At 40.0% G+C, this 18,974-nt stretch overlaps 1 protein-coding gene and 1 long non-coding RNA gene across 2 annotated transcripts in view; one reads left to right on the top strand and one right to left on the bottom strand.

Moving 5' to 3' along the window:
• Positions 1 to 1,895: 1,895 nt before the first annotated feature.
• Positions 1,896 to 11,056, bottom strand: LOC134473317 (uncharacterized). The gene is made up of 3 exons (XR_010043525.1): positions 10,805 to 11,056; positions 10,243 to 10,324; positions 1,896 to 2,248 (listed from the first exon to the last, which is right to left on the bottom strand). It is a non-coding gene; the product is annotated as an uncharacterized LOC134473317 (long non-coding RNA).
• A 363-nt stretch (positions 11,057 to 11,419) lies between these two features.
• The window catches only part of Bard1 (BRCA1 associated RING domain 1), a 71,145-nt gene continuing 63,590 nt past the window's right edge, over positions 11,420 to 18,974 (top strand). The window contains exon 1 of the mRNA XM_013157779.3: positions 11,420 to 11,725. Coding sequence (XP_013013233.2) covers positions 11,583 to 11,725 — 143 coding nt within the window. The 5' untranslated portion in view covers positions 11,420 to 11,582. The remainder of the gene's footprint in view (positions 11,726 to 18,974) is intronic.

Genomic DNA, 18,974 nt, shown 5'->3' with positions numbered 1-18,974 from the left:
CTCTCATTTAGCAGTAGTTATAAAGAATTGTGTGGAAATTTCCAGTAACAGCAACGAATCAATTGGTTCTGCAGTGTACATCACCTAGTGTCCTCTAGTTCATTTCTGACACTACGTGGAGGAAGCAGCAACCTACAGGTTGATAACTCAGCCTCCCAAGAATGTCCTCATTTTGGATGTTAATTTCAAGCTCTTCCCATTAGATAATTTAATATAGTGGCTCACAGAAGTCTAGGAAATACATTTATCAATTTATTACATTGCATATTACAAAGGATACAAAGGAAGATGTGAGAAATCATGGTACCACTGTTTTATTACAGGGCACATTGCCACTGAGTATTGAATTTGTAGAATATTAACTTTATTCCTTGTGAACTATGCCCAAGAATTATGTTACCTTACTAACTAACCTAACTGCTTTCATATTTTAAAGAATACTATTTTCCCCTTACCTCAATATGTCAAAAGTCCCTTTTAAGTACAAACATATATAGTTTATTCTGATAACCTTTGACCGGCGCAGCTCCCCAATGAGACAGGAGACGCTCTTGTGGGCGACAGTTAACTGCTGCTTTATTCACGCGGGCTCTGGTTTATATATTTGGCCGTGACCAATCACAGGCTGCCACGAGGAAGCAGGGCGGGAATGGGACGCAGACTCTGGCTACTATATCCAGCTGTGGCCAATCAGGAGTTGCCACAGAGTACGGAGTGAGCACGAAGTGCGCACGGGTTGGCTAATTTAAAGAGGGACGTAGCGCATTGCGGAAGCTGGCGTGGTCCTTAGTCCCGGGTGGGGTATGGTATGTTGAGCGCCTGCGCCCAACAACCTTGACCATTAATATTAGCCTATCAACACAACTGTCAATTAATTTTACCAGAAGGACTATTTCTAAGCAGTGCCAATGGCACTGGACCATGTCAAACAAAAACATTATGTCATTTTCCATAGAACTGAAATGGCTGGACAATAGAACCCCCGTGACAATATCCCAGACCCAATGCTCCTACCTTTTTCCAAAGGCCTACTATGCTGAGGCAGAAATAAGAAAAACAAAGACCCTTAAGACTGCCTTGAAAAATTATGAAGTCCCAAACCAGGGCCTATTCAGCCAGATTTTCTGCCATGATCTATACAGTAACCTTTCTTCACTTGGAGTTCATTGAAGTTCCATGCATATGAACTGCATTTCATACACCAACTATAACCAAGTGAATTATGGGAAAGGACATGCAAGAGAGATTCACCTGATTTGACCCAGCAACGTGTCAATCACACTCTGGAAGATCCAATGGGAGGAGCTCTAGATCTGTTGCAACATTTTAAATTCTTGACAGGTGTGGTGGTACACACCTGTAATCCCAGCATTTGGGATACTGAGGCAAGAGGATTGCTGTGAGTTCCTGAGGTGAGCTTGAGCTACACAGTGAGTGAGTTCAAGGCCAATCTGAACTATATAGCAAGACCCTATCTCAAAAAGACAATCAATCAAATTCTTAAGCCCAACGCCCTCCATTGATGCCACCATTTGCCTTTCCACTGCATGAGACTGCTCTCTCTGAATGTACTACTAATTAAACTTCATTGAACCTTGCTGCTTTTTACTTATTGTTGGATGCCATGTCCAATTCTTTATTTATTGCACACAAGAACCTAGAAATCTGTCCAGGACCCCATTGCCCATAGCATAACAAAAGTACTCCTGAAATGATGTTTTCAGACCCTCACTTATATGCAAATCAAATATAAAAGTCTTGGCCTTTCACGCTATATTCCTTGACTATTAGTAAATTCTTCTTACCACCCACAGCACTGGTCTCTCACATGCCAGTTTACATGATGACATGGAAATGTAGGCGAGAAGGGGTGCAGAGCTTCCACGCCTTCTCCAGTGCTCTATCCACCGAGGAGTCACCATGTATCCCCTTATCTGGAAGCCAGCTGAGCCTCATCTCTTTGTGTTTTTATTGATTTATTATGTAAATATCATTGATTAAATCATCATCTATTAGTAATGAATTTAAATTTAGCTATTCTTTCCCTTCTCCAGAGGACAGATGGGTGGAGCTTTGAATTCAAACCTCTTGAGTACTTGGTAGGTTACCTGGCAACCAATTCTCAATCCTGTAATTATCCAGGGTTTTTTCAAAAATCACTTTATTAACACAGACTGAGGTGTGGCTGAGGAGCTTCTGGGTCAGGGGAGCTGGCTGTTTTTCACCTTGGGAGCTGTTCTGGAGCTACCTGAGGAATCAAACACAAAAGGCAATATTTTAACCAAAAGATGCTTATTGCTGTGGTTAGTTGGCAAATCACAAGGTCTATAGCAGCTGTAAAGCCAAACCAGGGTAAAAAGCAAAAAAAAAAAAAAAAAAAAAAAATAGTGGTCTGTTAGTATCAGACCACTATTTCAAAATTGGTATAATCACCAATAAGTAATACTTGAAATACAAGATAAAGTCATTTCAAGTAATACTTAAAAATTCTTGAATAATTATAAAACACTTAACAGAGCTGATCTTATCAAGATTGCTTGATCTGTGAGTGCTGTAATTTTATTTAAAGAGACAAAGTTTATAAATAAAAGATAATGGTCTATGTTTCTGGATTAAAAAAATAAATTCATTCTCTGGGGAGATAAAATGATTATTTAAAAATTATCTTTAGATATAGATTTTTCATTGTATTGTACTGATGTATAATAAAAAATTACCTAGAGTCTAAGGCTATCTTTAAATTACAGGGCCTTTTTTTTGGTCTGCAGTTCACTTCCAAAGACAGAATGAGTTAGATTTTGTGTGCTTCTTGCTCAGTACTTTAACTGTTTGTTCTGGCACCCTATAATTCAAGACAAGAAATTTAATTCCTACCTAGAAATGAAATAGAGAAGAGAAATTTCAAAGCAAGCCACATTATGTGATCATAATGGGAGTTGCACAAAAACTTCATAGGTTTTTAAAAGAAGGTATTTTTTTCTAAAGGCAATTGTGCACTGACAATTGAAGTTAGTAATTTTGTTTTAACTTTAACAAATGTGGGATTGGCTGAGTATTTCTTATGTTGAATTTGAACAAAGAGAAGTATAATAATAATCTCTCACATGGATGGTTTACACACTACTTTTATATAAGGTAATCCTATTTGATCTTCACAGCAACACTATGAGAAGGCAATTATTATTTTCCTTATGATAGAGCTTTGAAAAAGGGAATTCAAGGTTGCAAACTCAATGAGGACAAGGCTGGGCACTCATTTTACCCTGTATTTCTAGCATCTAGCCCAGTGACTGATTGATAGTAAGCGCTACAAAACTATTTGATGCATGAGGTTAATTAGAATTAAATTAAATGAACCTATTAACTATTAAATAGCTTACCAAGCATTAAACATAGCAAACGAAGAATGGGCAGAAACATACATCTTTTTGTTGCTATTGTTTCGTTTTTGCTCGTGTCCCATTTGCTGACTTTGTACTTACTAATTTCTGTACACAATTTTAAAACATAGTCCAAGTCCAGAGCTGTTGCCAGGTTTTTGGATGCCAGAGTCTCCTAGATGTGGCTTCTAGGTTCTTTCTGTCCTGAGCACAGAATTGGTCAAAACAAGCACAAATGGTATCTAGGTTTCACATGTAGTGAGGGTAGGAAATGAAACAGATTCTGCAGACGGTTTGGACCAAGTAAAAGTAGGAAAAGAAGAACCATCTATTGGATGAGCGTAGACTGCTGTGAGAGCACAGTAGCAAAGAGCTCAGTGGGACTTTCGTTTTTGTATTTTCCACGCCTCAGATTGGTGTCAGTCAAAGGCTGTTGTATCATTTTCTCCTGAAAATCTACATGGAGGGCTTTGAGACATGGCATTTTGTAATTAACATTTCACACCTACTTCCCCAGCAAGTTTTGCAATACCCTAGTCTCCTGCCTCCAAAGTATCCTGGCTTGAGGCTCAGCATGAACAAAAAGCTTGGCTCAAGCTGCTAGGAATTGGACCAGAGCCTCATAGAACACTCTCACTGAGCTACACCCCCCGTGCCAACCTGGTTTTGTGCGCGCGTGTCTCTTACTGGGGATTGAACGTAGGACCTTCATACTGAACTATATTCCCAATCTTCTTTATTTTTTTATTTTGAGATACTATCTCACTAAGTCACTAATTACACAGGCTGCAGTTGAAGTCAGGACCTCCCTTCCTCAGCCTCTCAGAATGCTAAGAACACTGCCTTGACTTTTCTTTTCCTGTCCATTAGTAGTCATCTCAACCTTTCTTCTTGTCTGTTAGTTTCTCTACTCCATCAATAACCCATGACTCTTTGTATTATACATTTAAAATGTACTTTTCATTTTAGTTTTGTATTTTTTTACCATTGTAAAGTTGCAGAACAAAGGATATTTTTTCTTTTCCTGCTCTTTCTCAGTTTTGATAATTATTGCTATCACAGCATCCATGTTCACCTAAAGCAATAAGCCAGAAAGATGTGAAAATCTTTGACATGAATTCGCTGTGTGTGAAATTAGAGCTCAGTTGAGAAGATAACATGATCAGAAAAAAACTCAAGTAATCTGCTTCTACCCAAGGACCATCTAGCAGGATGAGCCTACACACCATATTATTCTAAACAATGGTGATTTTAACAAATGCCTGATAAAATTCCTAAACATGTAATAAATGGCTCCTGTGAGCCCATAGATGCCAGCAAACACCACCACTAGTGGATGCTAATGTGATGTAAATGTGCATTGTTCCTAATAATCTGATAATATTTATTTCCTAGCTCAAATTGCCCTGAAAAGGCAGGTATTTTTTAATTTCAGTTCTTTAATCTTACTGTATTCACCTTGATTAGATTAAGAATTTTCTCTGAATATCTGAGCATGATATTTCCAAATCTCCATAGGTGACATAAGAGTGGATGTCATGGTTTATGTTGGTGGCCCTAGGCAGTGGATAATAATCTCAGTCATTATTTGTTGATTCTTGGTAGCTTTTCTCTCTGAAGGTGATGTTTCACTGATTGTTCTTCAAATTGTAGTTCTCTACTGCAGTCAGCTGTATGCTAACCATAATGGTATAATATTAGCCTGAGCCAAATGAAATTGTTATTGTTGACCTACAAAATCAGCTATTTTGTATTTCAATGCAGTATCTCTGCTCTAGTCAAACTGGTATCCTGGTATCGATGTTTTCCTATGTGTATTGTTTCCTTTAATTTTGCCCCTTTGAAATAATCTTTTCTCCCTTGTATTATTTCAAACTCATCTTTCAAGACTTAACTTCCACTTTCACCTCTCACACAAAGCTTCCCATAATTATACCAATCTTCAGTGAACAATTTTAAGCATTCTCTTCCTTACCCTTTTGTGAAACTTATAATGTACCACACAATTGAACACTTAATTATAATTTATTTCATATTATTTATATTGTTTCTTGTATTATTCTTGTAACTAGGCAGTAAATTCTCTGACATTGTAACTTAAAATTTCTGTAATTTACAGTGCATAATTGTACTGAAAATTAGTATGCACTCCAGTGTTTCAACTGATTTAGCTTTAAACAATGTCCTTAATTAAAACCAGGTTATGTAGGTACTGAAAACTTGGGCTTTGAAGTCAGGCAGACCTGAATCTATTTCCTTGCTCTGCTACTTTAAGGTATATCCTTGGGAAGTCACTTAAAAACTTGGAGAACCTTTTTCTCGTCTGTCAAGTCGGATGATGAGGATGTCTACCCTAAAGAGCAATGGTTAAGACTCTACAGACTCTTAAGAGAAATTAAAACCAATGGAATACGTATGTATTTTTTTCAGTGGTTTGAGTATGCCAGAGAAAGGAAAGAAAATCATTGTTCATGTCTGGTTTAAGAAAGAAGAAGGATGTATTATTATAATTCTTTTTAAGATAATGTTTTTTGATTTGCCTCAACTTCCTAATCTTACAAATTAATTCTCAAATCAATAACTGAAAATGACATAAGTAAACACACACATGCAAATGTTTTTGAGGGGCATAGACAGTTTTAAAAAGTTAAACAATATATTTCTGTCTAGTTATGTATCCATGAGGTTTTGTAGTTATCTTAAAAACACATTATTTTAATTTATTTAGTTAGAGTTGAGGACTTGCTATTCTGTGCAGGCTTGTCTTGAACTCCTGGGCTTGTGATCTTCTGGCCTTAGCATGAAATTACATGAGTATCTGGGACTACAGATGTGCACTATCACATTTAGCCTTCACATTATTATTATTATTTGTTATTTTGGGACAGGCCTCACTATATAGTCCAGGCTGGCCCTGAACTCAGATGTATTCCAGTAGGTCTCTAACTTGCAGTGATCCTCTTGCCTCCATCTGCTGAGAACTAGGATTACTATTTCATTATTCTTTCTTTTTTTGTACCAGGAATTGAACTCAGGACTGCATTTTCCAGGCAGGCGCTGTGCCCCTGAGCTATATCCCTAGGCCTTCATTTTATTATTCCATTTTATTATTGAATGTAGAGTTTCTGCATACAGTAATGAGTGCTGGAATTTACTGAAAACTATTTGATTTTGCTAAGTGTATCAATTTAATTTATCCATTTGACAATAGTGAGGTATTTTCATCTTCACAGATCAAAAAAATGTATATCTTTTGTAGTGAGAAAAATAATAAAGGCACATGTAATAATATTAAGGAGAGATTTAATAAAGCATCTCTCACAGAGAATGACTTCACAATAGTAACAAAATTTTAATTTAGCCTTCTAACTCCAAAAAGTATTATTGGGTATTATGGGTAACTACCAATAGTAATAAGTCCAATACAAAATAGGAATAATTTCCAAAACCGTGCATATATAGATGGGAAAACATGAAGCTGAAATGGAGTTTATAATTAATGAGTACTTGTATAGATAATGGCATACAGTGATTCACCATGTAGTACCATATTTATTGAACATATATTATCTATGAGTTATCCTTAAATATATTGGGTACCTTTCACTTGTCATTTGAAAGAAGTTTAAATTATTGCATGAATTTTGATTAAACTGATTACAAAATTCTGAAACACAATGGAACCCAAATGAGGGCCAATGTTCATTTCCTAAATGAACATTTTATGTACAAACAAACAGCTGCTGAAATCTAACAGAATTTAAAACAAGCTGTTTGTAAATTTTACTGACAGCTGTTTTTGGTGATTTTTGTAAACAGAATTTTCCTGTTTTGGATCATGGCATTCTTTTATCATAGTATCCCCTCGAAGATTCACTTGCTTTCTTTAATCACGTTTGCAGAGATTTATGACTTGATGCTTATGCAGTGGTGGAGCTTCTCGACACAAAATGTCAGTAAGCCTGTTATAAATTGCTTCTGGCATTCCTACTCTTTTATTTGGCTGGGAGCATTTCCACCTGAAAGTGATAAATTCCTGCTATAACTGTTTTATGTGCTTCAGTAATTACACTATACAGAAACTGAGATATCGCCTCAAAAGTAGCAAGGAATAAAAGGAAGTGGGCTGAACTCTGAAGTCCACTGAACAAAAGACAATGACGAGTGAAATATCTGTGTCCAGATTTGATAAATGATCATGAAATATGGAAGATATCAAGACATTTGTAACAACTGCCATAGGGGCTTATTAATGTAACTATGTTCTTAGACGAGTTACTTTTGATCCTTTGACAGAAATTTGGTAGATGTCCACAAGAATGGAATTAATACTCTTCCAAAAAAATCTCAAAAATCTACTAGACGGTTCTAGAATCTTCAATAATTCTTCACTGAATGGCAAAGTCTTCTTACACTGAGACTGAATCTATATGTGCAAGTCAAATAGAATGTGGCATGTCAAAACAGTTTATAGTCTATTGCAGAAAATAACATGTAGGCACAAGTGATCGAGAAAACAGCCACATTAATCATTATGATATCCAGGCATGGTATTATTTTTGGTCCTCTTGGTATGTTTGGTTAATAAATCTGCCTATGGTACATAGGCAGAGGCAAAGATTAACCTTTTTCTTGTAAATTACTGAGCTGCTTTGTTCCTAAAAGTGCAACAAAATGATACAAATCAAAGACCTCCAAGCTAAACAAAAATTATGAAGATTTTCAATAATTACTAAGCCTTAATGCCATGTCAAGGATGGTGTTAGGAATTCAATAGATGCTGCTTTAAGATGGTAATAAAACAGACTGTGATCATTACATAGGATTTAAGCTTCATTTCAGAGTTATTGTATTATTTTGGCAAAAGTATTGTCACAGCAAGTATCTGTCCTAATCATTACAGGTTGAGTGGTTCCTTCTTGTATAGAATGTATGCTTTCATATGAGAATTTTAAAGCATGTAAGTGGCTTAGTTCCACCCAATGATAAAACTAGTCCTAAAATGTGAAAATATATTAAGTGCTTATTGTGAGTTTTTACTTACAATATTGAGTTTATACACAGTATTACAGTTCAGTAGCCCATTGTGAAAGGATCTTCATTAGTCGTACTATACCTTTGGTTTAGGATACTTTCATAATCTGTAATTCCTTTTCATAACAATTCTAGGAAAATGACTGACATACCTTTTCCTTCTTCCTGTATTTTTTTGAGATGGGAATTGCAGGGAATGAAACTTAAGCCCTCAAGCTTGCTACAAAGGTGCACTCTATTAAACTCTACTCCCAGTCTTGAAGTTGGAATATGCTAATTTTAAATTTAAAAAGTTGAAACTAAGTTCTAAGGTAGGTTAAACAATGGGACCATAGACACAATGCTTGGAAATGTCAGGGGTTGATCTATATAAGCCAGTTTTGCCTGTCTTGAGCTCTACATACTATGCCATGTTGGATTCCAAAAAATATAGCACAAAGATTATCACTTTTCACTTATGTCAGTAGTACTTTCACACAGGAAGATCAGCTCAGCCAAATGCTCACAACAGACAGTTCAGTGGGGTGGTTTGTGGATACCATTAATTACCCTATTTTATTGCTCCACAGCAATTGCTTTCAAACATTTTTAAACTCGGGATTTCACAAAAGTCCTTGACAAAGAGAATGTACTTGAAAGTGTTAAAGTGGTCCATCTTATCACATGATACCATAATGAAAAGCTATAGAAGTGTAAAGGGCAGAATTCATAAAATTATCTTTATACTTCATGGGAAATTCTGTGATTAATATCTAAAATTCAGTATAGTTCAGTGTGAAGGGATTTTCATTGGCTGTGCAATACATTGGTTTAGGGCAATCTCTAGTAATGGACATCATCTCATGCCATTACAGGTTGGACCTCTGGAAGGTGATTAGATCATACAGGATTATAGCTGACTTGCTGTTATGGTGGGAAAAGCCAGGCCACTGCGTGCACGACCCAGACAGTTATACTGTCTCTCCCTTCTTGGCTCCTCTCTTCATTCTTTGCTTCCTGCCTGCCATGCCATAAGCAGCTCTCTCCCATTAAGCTGCTCTGCCATGCCATCCTGCCTTGGAGCCCGCCAATTACGGGGACTTAAATGCATTACAGATATTGCCTTTTTCTTGTATTATCCAAGTGAATATGAGAAAGTTTACTACTTTATGAAACCATTCACAAACTATAACAGAAGAAAACCATCACCATTGAGGCAGTTTCAACAATTTTATTGAGCCTGAAAATTAGGAAAGAGAGATAGGTTGCAAATGCCATTGTAGCAAAGTAGAAATACAGATGGACAATTAGTAACTGAAATCACTGGAGACTGGCAAGGAGTGAAGGACGGAAAAATAGATTAAAGCAAGCTAATTTGTATTTCTCAGAATCCTCTCAGAACCAGAGTATTGCCTTAAGAAAGATGAATACTTTTGAAAGTCTAACATGCTTGAGAATACTGCTTAATTGGAAAATAATACATCAGGAATGAAATTGAACAACAGCCTGAACTTTTATGTCCGAAGGAGGTCCTTGCAGAGACTCTTTGAAAAGAAAATAACATGCCACTTAGGTCTTTGTAAAGTGAGGGAGTAATAATGCAATAAACTAAGTCCTGTAGATGGATTGCATTTCTCTGGGCCAATTCCTCCAGAAGTTATTTACATTTTTTTTTCTTTTTAAGTTGGGCATGGAACCCAGGGGCTTGTTGCATATGTTCTACCACAGAGCTAAATCCTCAGCCCAAGAATTTTAAAATGTGACACATTATTTGTGTACTGCATGCTAGAAGAGTTGCCCATCTTTTATACACACACATGTGTGCTCACACATGCATTCACATACATACATGAACATGGAAGAAGTAACGGGCTCTTCAAATACAGGATCCAGGGTTGAAGGTTACAAAATACACACATAACAGTGTAAGGCTGGAAGGAAAGAAACAGAATAGGAAGTTGCAGTGGGAAAGTCATCTCATTTCTGAATTCACTGTTGCCATCATTACAGACACTGGGTGTATTTTTATTTTGGCATTTATCCTCTCCTGTATTTGGTCCCCATTCACTCTGCAGAACTAGTTTCCCCATACCCCTTCATTTTTCAAATAAACTTTTGGCACCATTTTATGGTTTCTCTTCCTCCAATTCTTTGTTCAAAACAATAAAGACCGGAAATGCTCTTAATTGGCGAGCCATATCAAAAGGAACTACTTGACAACACCAAGGTGTATGGACTTTCCTTGACAGGACAGAAAGCCTTGTGACAGGTGGAGAACATTTGGCATGTTAGCCAGAGGGCAGCAAAATACCTCCAGGGTTTTAACTAAGATTCTACCAGAGGGAAACTTTCCTTGTATGCATCTCATTCTCACACCCCACAGTTAGTGTAGGGAACAGAGGAAAAGTTACCTTGTTAGGAAAACTCCGAGGGCTACGTTCACCACCATGGGCAAAGAGTTTCAAAGTCCAACAGAAGTCAAACACGGCTCTTTACCAATAATGCTCAAGCACAATTCCTTCCGTTTGCGAAGTTCCTCCGGTCAGACTCTGCCGAGGAGACCAAGGAAACAAACTCCAGAAAGCACAGACTCCCGGGACTCGCCTCTGGCGCCCCAGCGCCGCCCGCTCGCCTTCCCGCCAACTTCTCGGGCGCCAACGCTGCCCCGCCCACCCGCGACGCGGCTTTGCGGTTCCCCCTCCCCTCTGGGAGTGCTGGTGGCCCCGCCCACCCCACGACCAGCCCTTGCTGTTCCCCTCCCCTCTGGGAGTGCTGGTGGCCCCGCCCACCCCACGACCGGCCCTTGACGTTCCCCCTCCCCTCTGGGAGTGCTGGTGGCCCCGCCCACCCCACGACCTACCCTTACTGTTCCCCCTCCCCTCTGGGAGTGCTGGTGGCCCCGCCCACCCCAGGACCTGCCCTTGACGTTCCCCCTCCCCTCTGGGAGTGCTGGTGGCCCCGCCCACCCCTCGACCCGCCCTTGCTGTTTCCTCCCCGCAGGGCGCGCTGGCGGCTCCGCCCAGCGTCTCGCGCCCGGACACTGAGCCGCCAGCCCCGCCCCTAGGCGTCCCACCGGCCCAGTGGCGGGAACCGCTCCGCCGAGTCGGGTGGCTCCCTGCGCTGTGTCCGACGTCGCGAGACTCTGTCTGCCTGCTGCGTCCCAGAAGCCGACCTCGCTACGGCGGGGCGATGCCCGGGAGCCGGCAACCGAGGGTCCGCTCCGGGAACCAGCCGTGCCCGGCGCCCGCCATGGAACCGGCGGCCAGCGGGATCTGGGGCCACAGCCGCGCCGCACTCGTCCGCCTGGAGCAGCTGCTGTGCTGCTCGCGCTGGTAAACACGGGCCGGGCGAGGGGCTCGCCGCGTCTGGGGGCCAGGGTCTTCCCTCCCACGCAGGAGGGCGGCGGGTCCGCCCCGCGATTCGCTGTTAACCGTCCCCTCCCCGTTCCCATCCCGTCCGGGTCCCATCCCGCAAGGTTTTCCCGCCTCCGGCTTCAAACCGAACTCGGATGGCGGTTCGAGAGCTTTGGGCTTCGGCACCGCCTGGGGGCGTGGCTAAGGCGCGTCGGCCCCGCCCCTCGCGCTCCAATTCCCGCTCCCCGCGTGCCCCTCGGGGGTGGGCCCCAGGCCTCCGCGGCTTCTGCGAGGTGGCAGGTGTGCTTGTTGGGTTGCAGCTCTAGTCTCCTAAGTTTGACGCAGCGGTCATTTTGGCTGGGTTGACCTTTTCCTCGTAACATGTTTTGAGGTGGATGGAATGTGGGAGACCCTTGTTAGTGATAGATGAAAGACGTCAGGGTGATGGGGACTGCTGTTCGGTTTTTCATTTCTTTGTTTAGGCCCAAAGACTGACATGGGGAGTGGGAAAGTGGCTCGTTAGTGATGGAGTGCCTGCTTAGCTAGGACGTGCAAAGTCTTCGGCACCAAAACAAAACCCTAAAATATACTGATGCCTGTAATTCCAGCACTCTGGGAGGCTGAAGCAGGAGGATTTTAAATTTCAACCCCAGTCTGGGCAGTTTATAGGCTTAGGAATGCATGATTCAACAATAAAATGGGCTGGGAGTGTAGCTTAGGGATAGAGTGCTCCTGGGGGACCCCCAATACTCCTTGCTACTCCACTCAACATTGTCCAGGTGTTTTAGTGCTCCACCGCTGAGATACATCTGTAGCTTCTCGGGTTTATTCCATTAGAAGACATTAACACGAGTGCTTTTTGCTTTTTGCTGTACCATTTTTTTTGTGTATAGAACCCAAGAAGGTTTATAAAACTCTGCTAAGGCCTTTGATTTCATTTCTTCTCAGAGCATTTAGTGAGCACTTGTTGTATGCACAGCTCAGTATTTCTGCATGGAGATAATCATGGTGGGTTTTCTGCTTGTAACTGTCACAGCTGTGTTCCCTTTTTGGCCTCGATTTTGACTTTATTACTCAATTCCGAACTTGGAGTTACTAGTGTGTTACTTCTTCAGCAGCTTTTTCTTTAAAAATGAAAGAATTTAACTGTCACCAAGCTTTGCAGTTACATTTTGTTTTACAAAAACTTTCTGTTTGACAAAATGGCATCATTATACTACTTAGTAAAGGTGTTTTTGTTAGAATGACTACATGAAGGTGTTGTGATTGTGTGTGTTTTTCCAAAGCACATGGATTATCCATCTGAGAATAAAAATTTAAAATTGGCACTGCTGGCTTCAATCCGAACTCGGATGGCGGTTCGAGTAGTAATTTGCACGTTAATAGTGCAAGAAAAGACATTCAGATAAAATATTTCTGTGAAATGTTCCATTCTGACTAGTCAGACTGCCTGAGTTCAGGTGCCAGCTTTGACACTGTCGAATGGGCCAAATCATTCTTTTTTTGTCTCAATAATTATTAGCTTGTTCCCCTCAGTGGATTTATTATTAATGCTAAATGTATTGAGAACCTACAAACTGTCAGATCGTTCTGACAATTAGGGAATTGTTGGTGAACAAAGCAGAAAAAATCCTGGCTTTTATAGAATTTATATTTGGTAGGAGAGAAGGAACTAAATGAAAGTATACATATAAATTATTAGTCCGATTGTCATAGAATAGACAAGAACTAACAGGTGTCATAAAAATACAAGAAGAGGTAACTCAGCTTACTAAATGATTCAGGCAATCTATGATGAGTGTCTGTAGATTACTGCAAGATCCAGCAGAGCTAGTGCTACTTTCTAATCACTTCCCAAATGTTTTTCTACCTTCTAACTGTGGTGCTTTATTAGTATGAGCCCAAACACTATAAGGTAGATACTGAAGAGGCCAGACTTTTAATTTATTTCATCCAGTTGGGTAGAGAAAAGTATTGAGAGCTAGTGTGTTTGTTTTAGTGTGTGAGCCAGTGATGGTGAACTGAATTTATCCATTTCTTAGAACGTATATTTAGGCTTTGCAGGCCACAAATAGTTTCTATTTTTTATTGCTTAAAAATGTGAAAATTGTTGTTTGCTTAAGGGCTGTACATATAGCCTGCTGGATTGATTTGGTCCACAGGCCATAGGTTGCCAAACTTACTTTTAACAGGAATCTGTCTTAAGTTTAAAAATCCTTTTACATCACGTGGGATTTAACATGTAGAGGTGATTTTCTCTCATCTCGCTGTCTTTGTGAGTTTCCGCCATCGGTAGTGAATACAGCATGGCCAGTTGTACCTTACTCCAGAAGAAAAGCATATTCTTTCTCATCTCCCTGTCTTTGCCCTCATAGTTGCCTGATACACTGCTGGAAGGCAACAGCTCGGTAAGGTCTGCTTCATGCTTGCTTCCCACCAGTCAGAGCAGTGTCATATTACTTGAAATTTTGTCAGGATGTCCTTTTACAGAGTTTCAAAGTTCTGCCCAGTGGGCTAGTGATTACCCCGATTACCCTCACATTCAGCTTGCAGCTGTCATCTATCTGGTGTTCCCAGCTGTCACCTGTCTTGTGTAGCACATCGGATCTATTTTGCAGCAAGCGTTACTGGCTGGTGAGAGTGGGTTGGCTACAGTTCAGGACATTCTTTCTTGACCTTTAACATGAATGTGGCTTCAAGGTGAAGCTGATGAAAGTGTTCAAGAGGCCAGATGTGACATTTGTGTTAGGGCCAAGCCTTACAGCTAGATAGAAAGAAGCTATTTAAAGACTTGGAAAAATGGGGCAGGAAGACCTCAGCATTTGAGAGGCTGGCAGGAAGCACTGTAAGAGGCAGGAAATGGTAATAGGAGGGGCCCTATAAAAGCCCTGGTGTCATATGATGATGCTTTGAGAATTAAAATAATTAGGGACGTCTTGGACTCTTTTTTGGGGTGAGAGGACTTAGCATCTGTGATAGTTGTAGTTTGGGGGTTTTAAAATCACTTTTACTAAAAATAAATATTACAATTTTAGTGTGACCCCTGCCCCTATTGCTCCTTTGAGGCAGCACAGTTTTATTGGTTAGGAGTGTGGATTCTTGAGTCAGATGCCCTGGCTTCAGATTCTGGATCAGTGATTTGGAGCAATCTATGTGGTCTTTGTATGCTTCCTTTTTTTTTATCTGCAAGGTGAGCTATTCAGAGTTCTACCTTACTAGGTTGTTAGAAATTACATGAGTTTTTAAACGGGCTCTTGGAGTCTTGCCTGTTACCTGATAGGTGCTAATGTATGTAAAATGAAGGATGGATCTCCTGAACCTTTACTCATTTTTTCCGTTCTTTCAGGAGCTCTCAGTGTGAAGGCTGTCTTATAGGCCAGTGGTCCTCATGTGATGTGATTGATCCTTTTGGTTTGCTCTGGCCCTGGTTATTCATTAGAACAGGAAACCACTGAGGCTGTGCATTGGTGATGATGTAATGCATCTTCTGTCCTTAAGGAGCGTGTGCTTAGTTTTAAAAGGCAAAATGTGTATGTAGATAAGGTGAATTGTGGTGAAGGCCAGGGGATATAGAGAAGAGAGAGTGCATGGAAGAAAACTATGGGATTTCAAATTGGTCTTTAAGGTGCATACAGGTAGATTTTTATAAATGGACCCATTGCTAATAGTGTGGAGGGATTATTGCAAATGATGGAACCTTAAAATTGGGCTTTAAGGTGCATACAGATAGATTTTTATAAATGGAACCATTGCTAATAGTGTGGAGGGATTATTGCAAATGATGGAACCTTAAAATTGGGCTTTAAGGTGCATACAGATAGATTTTTATAAATGGAACCATTGCTAATAGTGTGGAGGGATTATTGCAGATGATGGAACCTTAATGTACCATTGGAGAATTGAAGGATAACCAAGGAGTGTGTCAGGTGGGCAGGGAGTTCCAATCAGATAGGTCAGATTGCTTAGTGATTAGCTGCCTAAAAATAAATGTTCAGGTGGCTCATGTAGTTCACTTCCTAAAGAGAGCAATTCATGTATCTTTCATGTATGTGTTTGTGTCTATAAATGAGGAGAAGGGTTTAGTTGGCTTTTAAAGATGGTTCCAGGTTGCAGATTTCATGTTGGTGTCCACTGGATGTAAAACTTTAGTTTAGGGCACAGATTATTGGTGTCCAATCTGTATTGTATCCTTGAATTTACTTACTTGTGGAATTTATGTAGTGTGTTGAGTGATGTGTCTTTCACTTACATTACTCAGTTTGTAAAGAGGGGTTCACATTATTACAGGTACATAGGGTTTGGCAGATTAATGTATGGAAAAACTTAGGGAGGGTCACATTTGAAAAGTGGTGATACCAGAATGACCCAGGTAATTCACCCGAATGGCTAGGGATCCTGGGGCTAGTTACTCGTACTGAATGGTAACTAAGATCTGAGGGCAGATGCAGATACAGGTCTTATAAGATTAGAGCAAAGCTACCACACATAGTACCCTTGTGGGCACCATTGCATAGGATGATTACATACATGTTGTATAAGGTGGTGACTACTGGAGAGAAACTTGCCATATACATGGAACACTTTTTATATTTATTTAATTCAGTGAAACCAGTTAATATATTACTTTGAGACAGGTCTTGCTATGTTTCTTAGACTGATCGATCTTAAGCTCTTGGACTTAAGTAATCCTCTTGCCTCAGCCTCCTGAGTGCTGGGATTATGGGAGCTAGCATGCTTAGAACACCTTCCGTACTGTCCACCATGATTCAGGGAATGGCCTGACAAAGGAGAGATTTCAGGATAGCGATAGAAACTTGAGAGTGACCTGCGTACAAGTGGTAATTTAAGGCATGTTTCTGAAGGTGAGATGGAAAGAGTGGAAGGCCAAGATGTGAACCTTGACACTCAGCAGTTTAATGTCAGATGGAAACGGTGGAGCTCCGGAGGACTGGGAGGGTGAGCGGTACTTAGATACTGTTTCCCTTGGAGGAAAGGCAGAGAAGATGGAATGCGGCCAGCAGTGTGTCAGACGCATGACAGTCTCTGTGGCTGATCTAGTAGTTCTGTTACCCCCTTGACTGTTGGGATATTTATTCAACATTTACTGATTCAGAGCCATTAGACATAATTTAAACATTTTCCCGTGCAGTTTACTTGAATCTGGCTTATGAAGTAATCATACAGAACAAGGTGTTTCCATGTCATCACCAGTTTACCTTGTTTATTAAAGACTTTGTATCTTTATTCTCCTAAAGATAAATGTAGCAGAAATTGTTTAATGGACTTAGAGAACCTATACTTTTGGTTTGTTTTTTTGTTAAATACATTGGTCCATAATTTTAAAACACCTTGAGGATTCTGTTTAAAATGTGAGTATGGGGGGACTTGTCTTGCCTGATGCTAAGTAGCAGGTGATGTCCCATGGAAGCATAGTAATTTAAGATGATCCATGTCTCATGTTGTCTTTCAGAGACTCTCTGGTCAGGAGGCATTGTGGCTCAGATAAGAAGGTTTTTTACATCAAGTAGATCTAGCATGGCTGATTTAGCTTTTTTTCTCATAAAAATTTAGGATTTTCCCTTCTGTCTTGGTGTAGCAAGCAGTGATGGTGTGAATATCCTTGTCAAGTGCCTTTAAACAATTTTTAAAAATTAAAATTATACATGAACTTAGTTGAGGAAATCAGGACAGAGACTATAGTGAGCCTATGTTTGTCTCATTTCTCATCATCCTTAAGTTCTATACACAGAACACATCTTTTTATATTTTTAAGCATTTACCTCTACATTTCCAAATACTATGTTTATATTCCCGTTACTTGATTTCTTTTCCTTTGTAGACATAATGAATTAACTTCCATACTTCTAGATGAACTTTCTTAACAACTATTACCTTGTAACATGTCCTACAGAAGATGACTGGTTATAAAATTGGTAGTACAAAGTAACTTTCCATTATTGTTTTTAAGGCCTCACTTCACTATTTTGTAGCGTCCTTTATTACCTTTGAGAAGTCCTGTGCCATTCTGATTCCTTCTTAAAGAAATATATGGCTTTTTAATTTTACTATTTCTTAATTTCTGGAAACTTTTTGGCATCTTTCCTAGTGTTGTGGCTTGGATTTAGATGTGTTCCCAAAGGCTCTTCTACTCATAGGGAGGATTTTTCAGAAGTCACTTCACCTATGGTGTGTGACAGTGGATTAAGGGTTTGTGATACTAAATGAGTCCACTAATTGGAATTAGCAGGATCTTGGGATGAAAAGAAAAGGTAGGCTTGCTGTTCTCCATCCACACCGTGTACTGTATCTCCCCAGCCGTGCTGCCTTGGAGCCAGCCAGCTGTGAACTGAAACCTCTATACATTGTGAGCTGAAATAAATCTTTCCTCCTTTAACTTTGAGTGTTAGGTATTTCCTTTCAACAATGAGATCTAGACACCTAAGGATCTTTAGTTTTGACATCTTATTGTTTGCAAGTGTCTAGTATACCTGAGAGATAAATTCCTGGCAGGGGAATAGTTGTATAAAAGTTGGGTGCATTTAAAATTTTGGTTGACATCACCAGTCCTGTAAGAAACTTCTTTTACTCAGGGGTGTCTTCTGGGCTAAGCTGTAACTGTTCTCAGAAAGCCTGGCTTTGGTCTAGCTTTATGCCCATTCCTGTAGTTTTTTCTTCTTGGAGCTCTCCCATTGTATGTTGTGGGAGACAACTCTAGGGACCCCCCTTGAATGTAAAACAATTGTTGCAACTTTGATTATATGGAGACTTATTTCCTTATATTGATATGTAGATAGCTGGCTATGGTATTTTGTTTTCTCTTTAATTGGCTCTAAGCATTGTAAATAAGCCTAGCAGAGGTACTTATCTGTAATCTCTAAAGCCATCAGTCTCCTGTTTCCTCCCATAGTGTTCTTTGTGAAAGATATAAGCACCAGCAGATAGCTCCAGGAATGTCATCTGGGTATGAGCCTCCAGGTAAAGAGGCTAAGACTCCTCAGGGCACAAGAGTTTACATGGAAACTGAAGCAACAGCCTCTTAAAACAATTCAGTTGTTACCCTAATTGAATTATGCAAATTGATCCTTCCCACATAACCTTATCTCTGCATTTTGCCTAGATGCTTTTCTCCCTGCCTGACCTGGACAGCTCAAAAGTTACTCACCTAATTCCCTCCATCCTCACTGTCACTCATCCTCGAGCCCCCCCCCCCCCACCTTCTTAACAAGAT

This window comes from Cavia porcellus, unplaced genomic scaffold (genome assembly GCF_034190915.1).
Source record: "Cavia porcellus strain 051 isolate PalLab524CR breed Dunkin Hartley unplaced genomic scaffold, mCavPor4.1 scaffold_26, whole genome shotgun sequence".
Taxonomy (NCBI): domain Eukaryota; kingdom Metazoa; phylum Chordata; class Mammalia; order Rodentia; family Caviidae; genus Cavia; species Cavia porcellus.
Note: the sequence above shows the minus strand (reverse complement) of the source record. Positions and strands in the feature narration are given on the sequence as shown.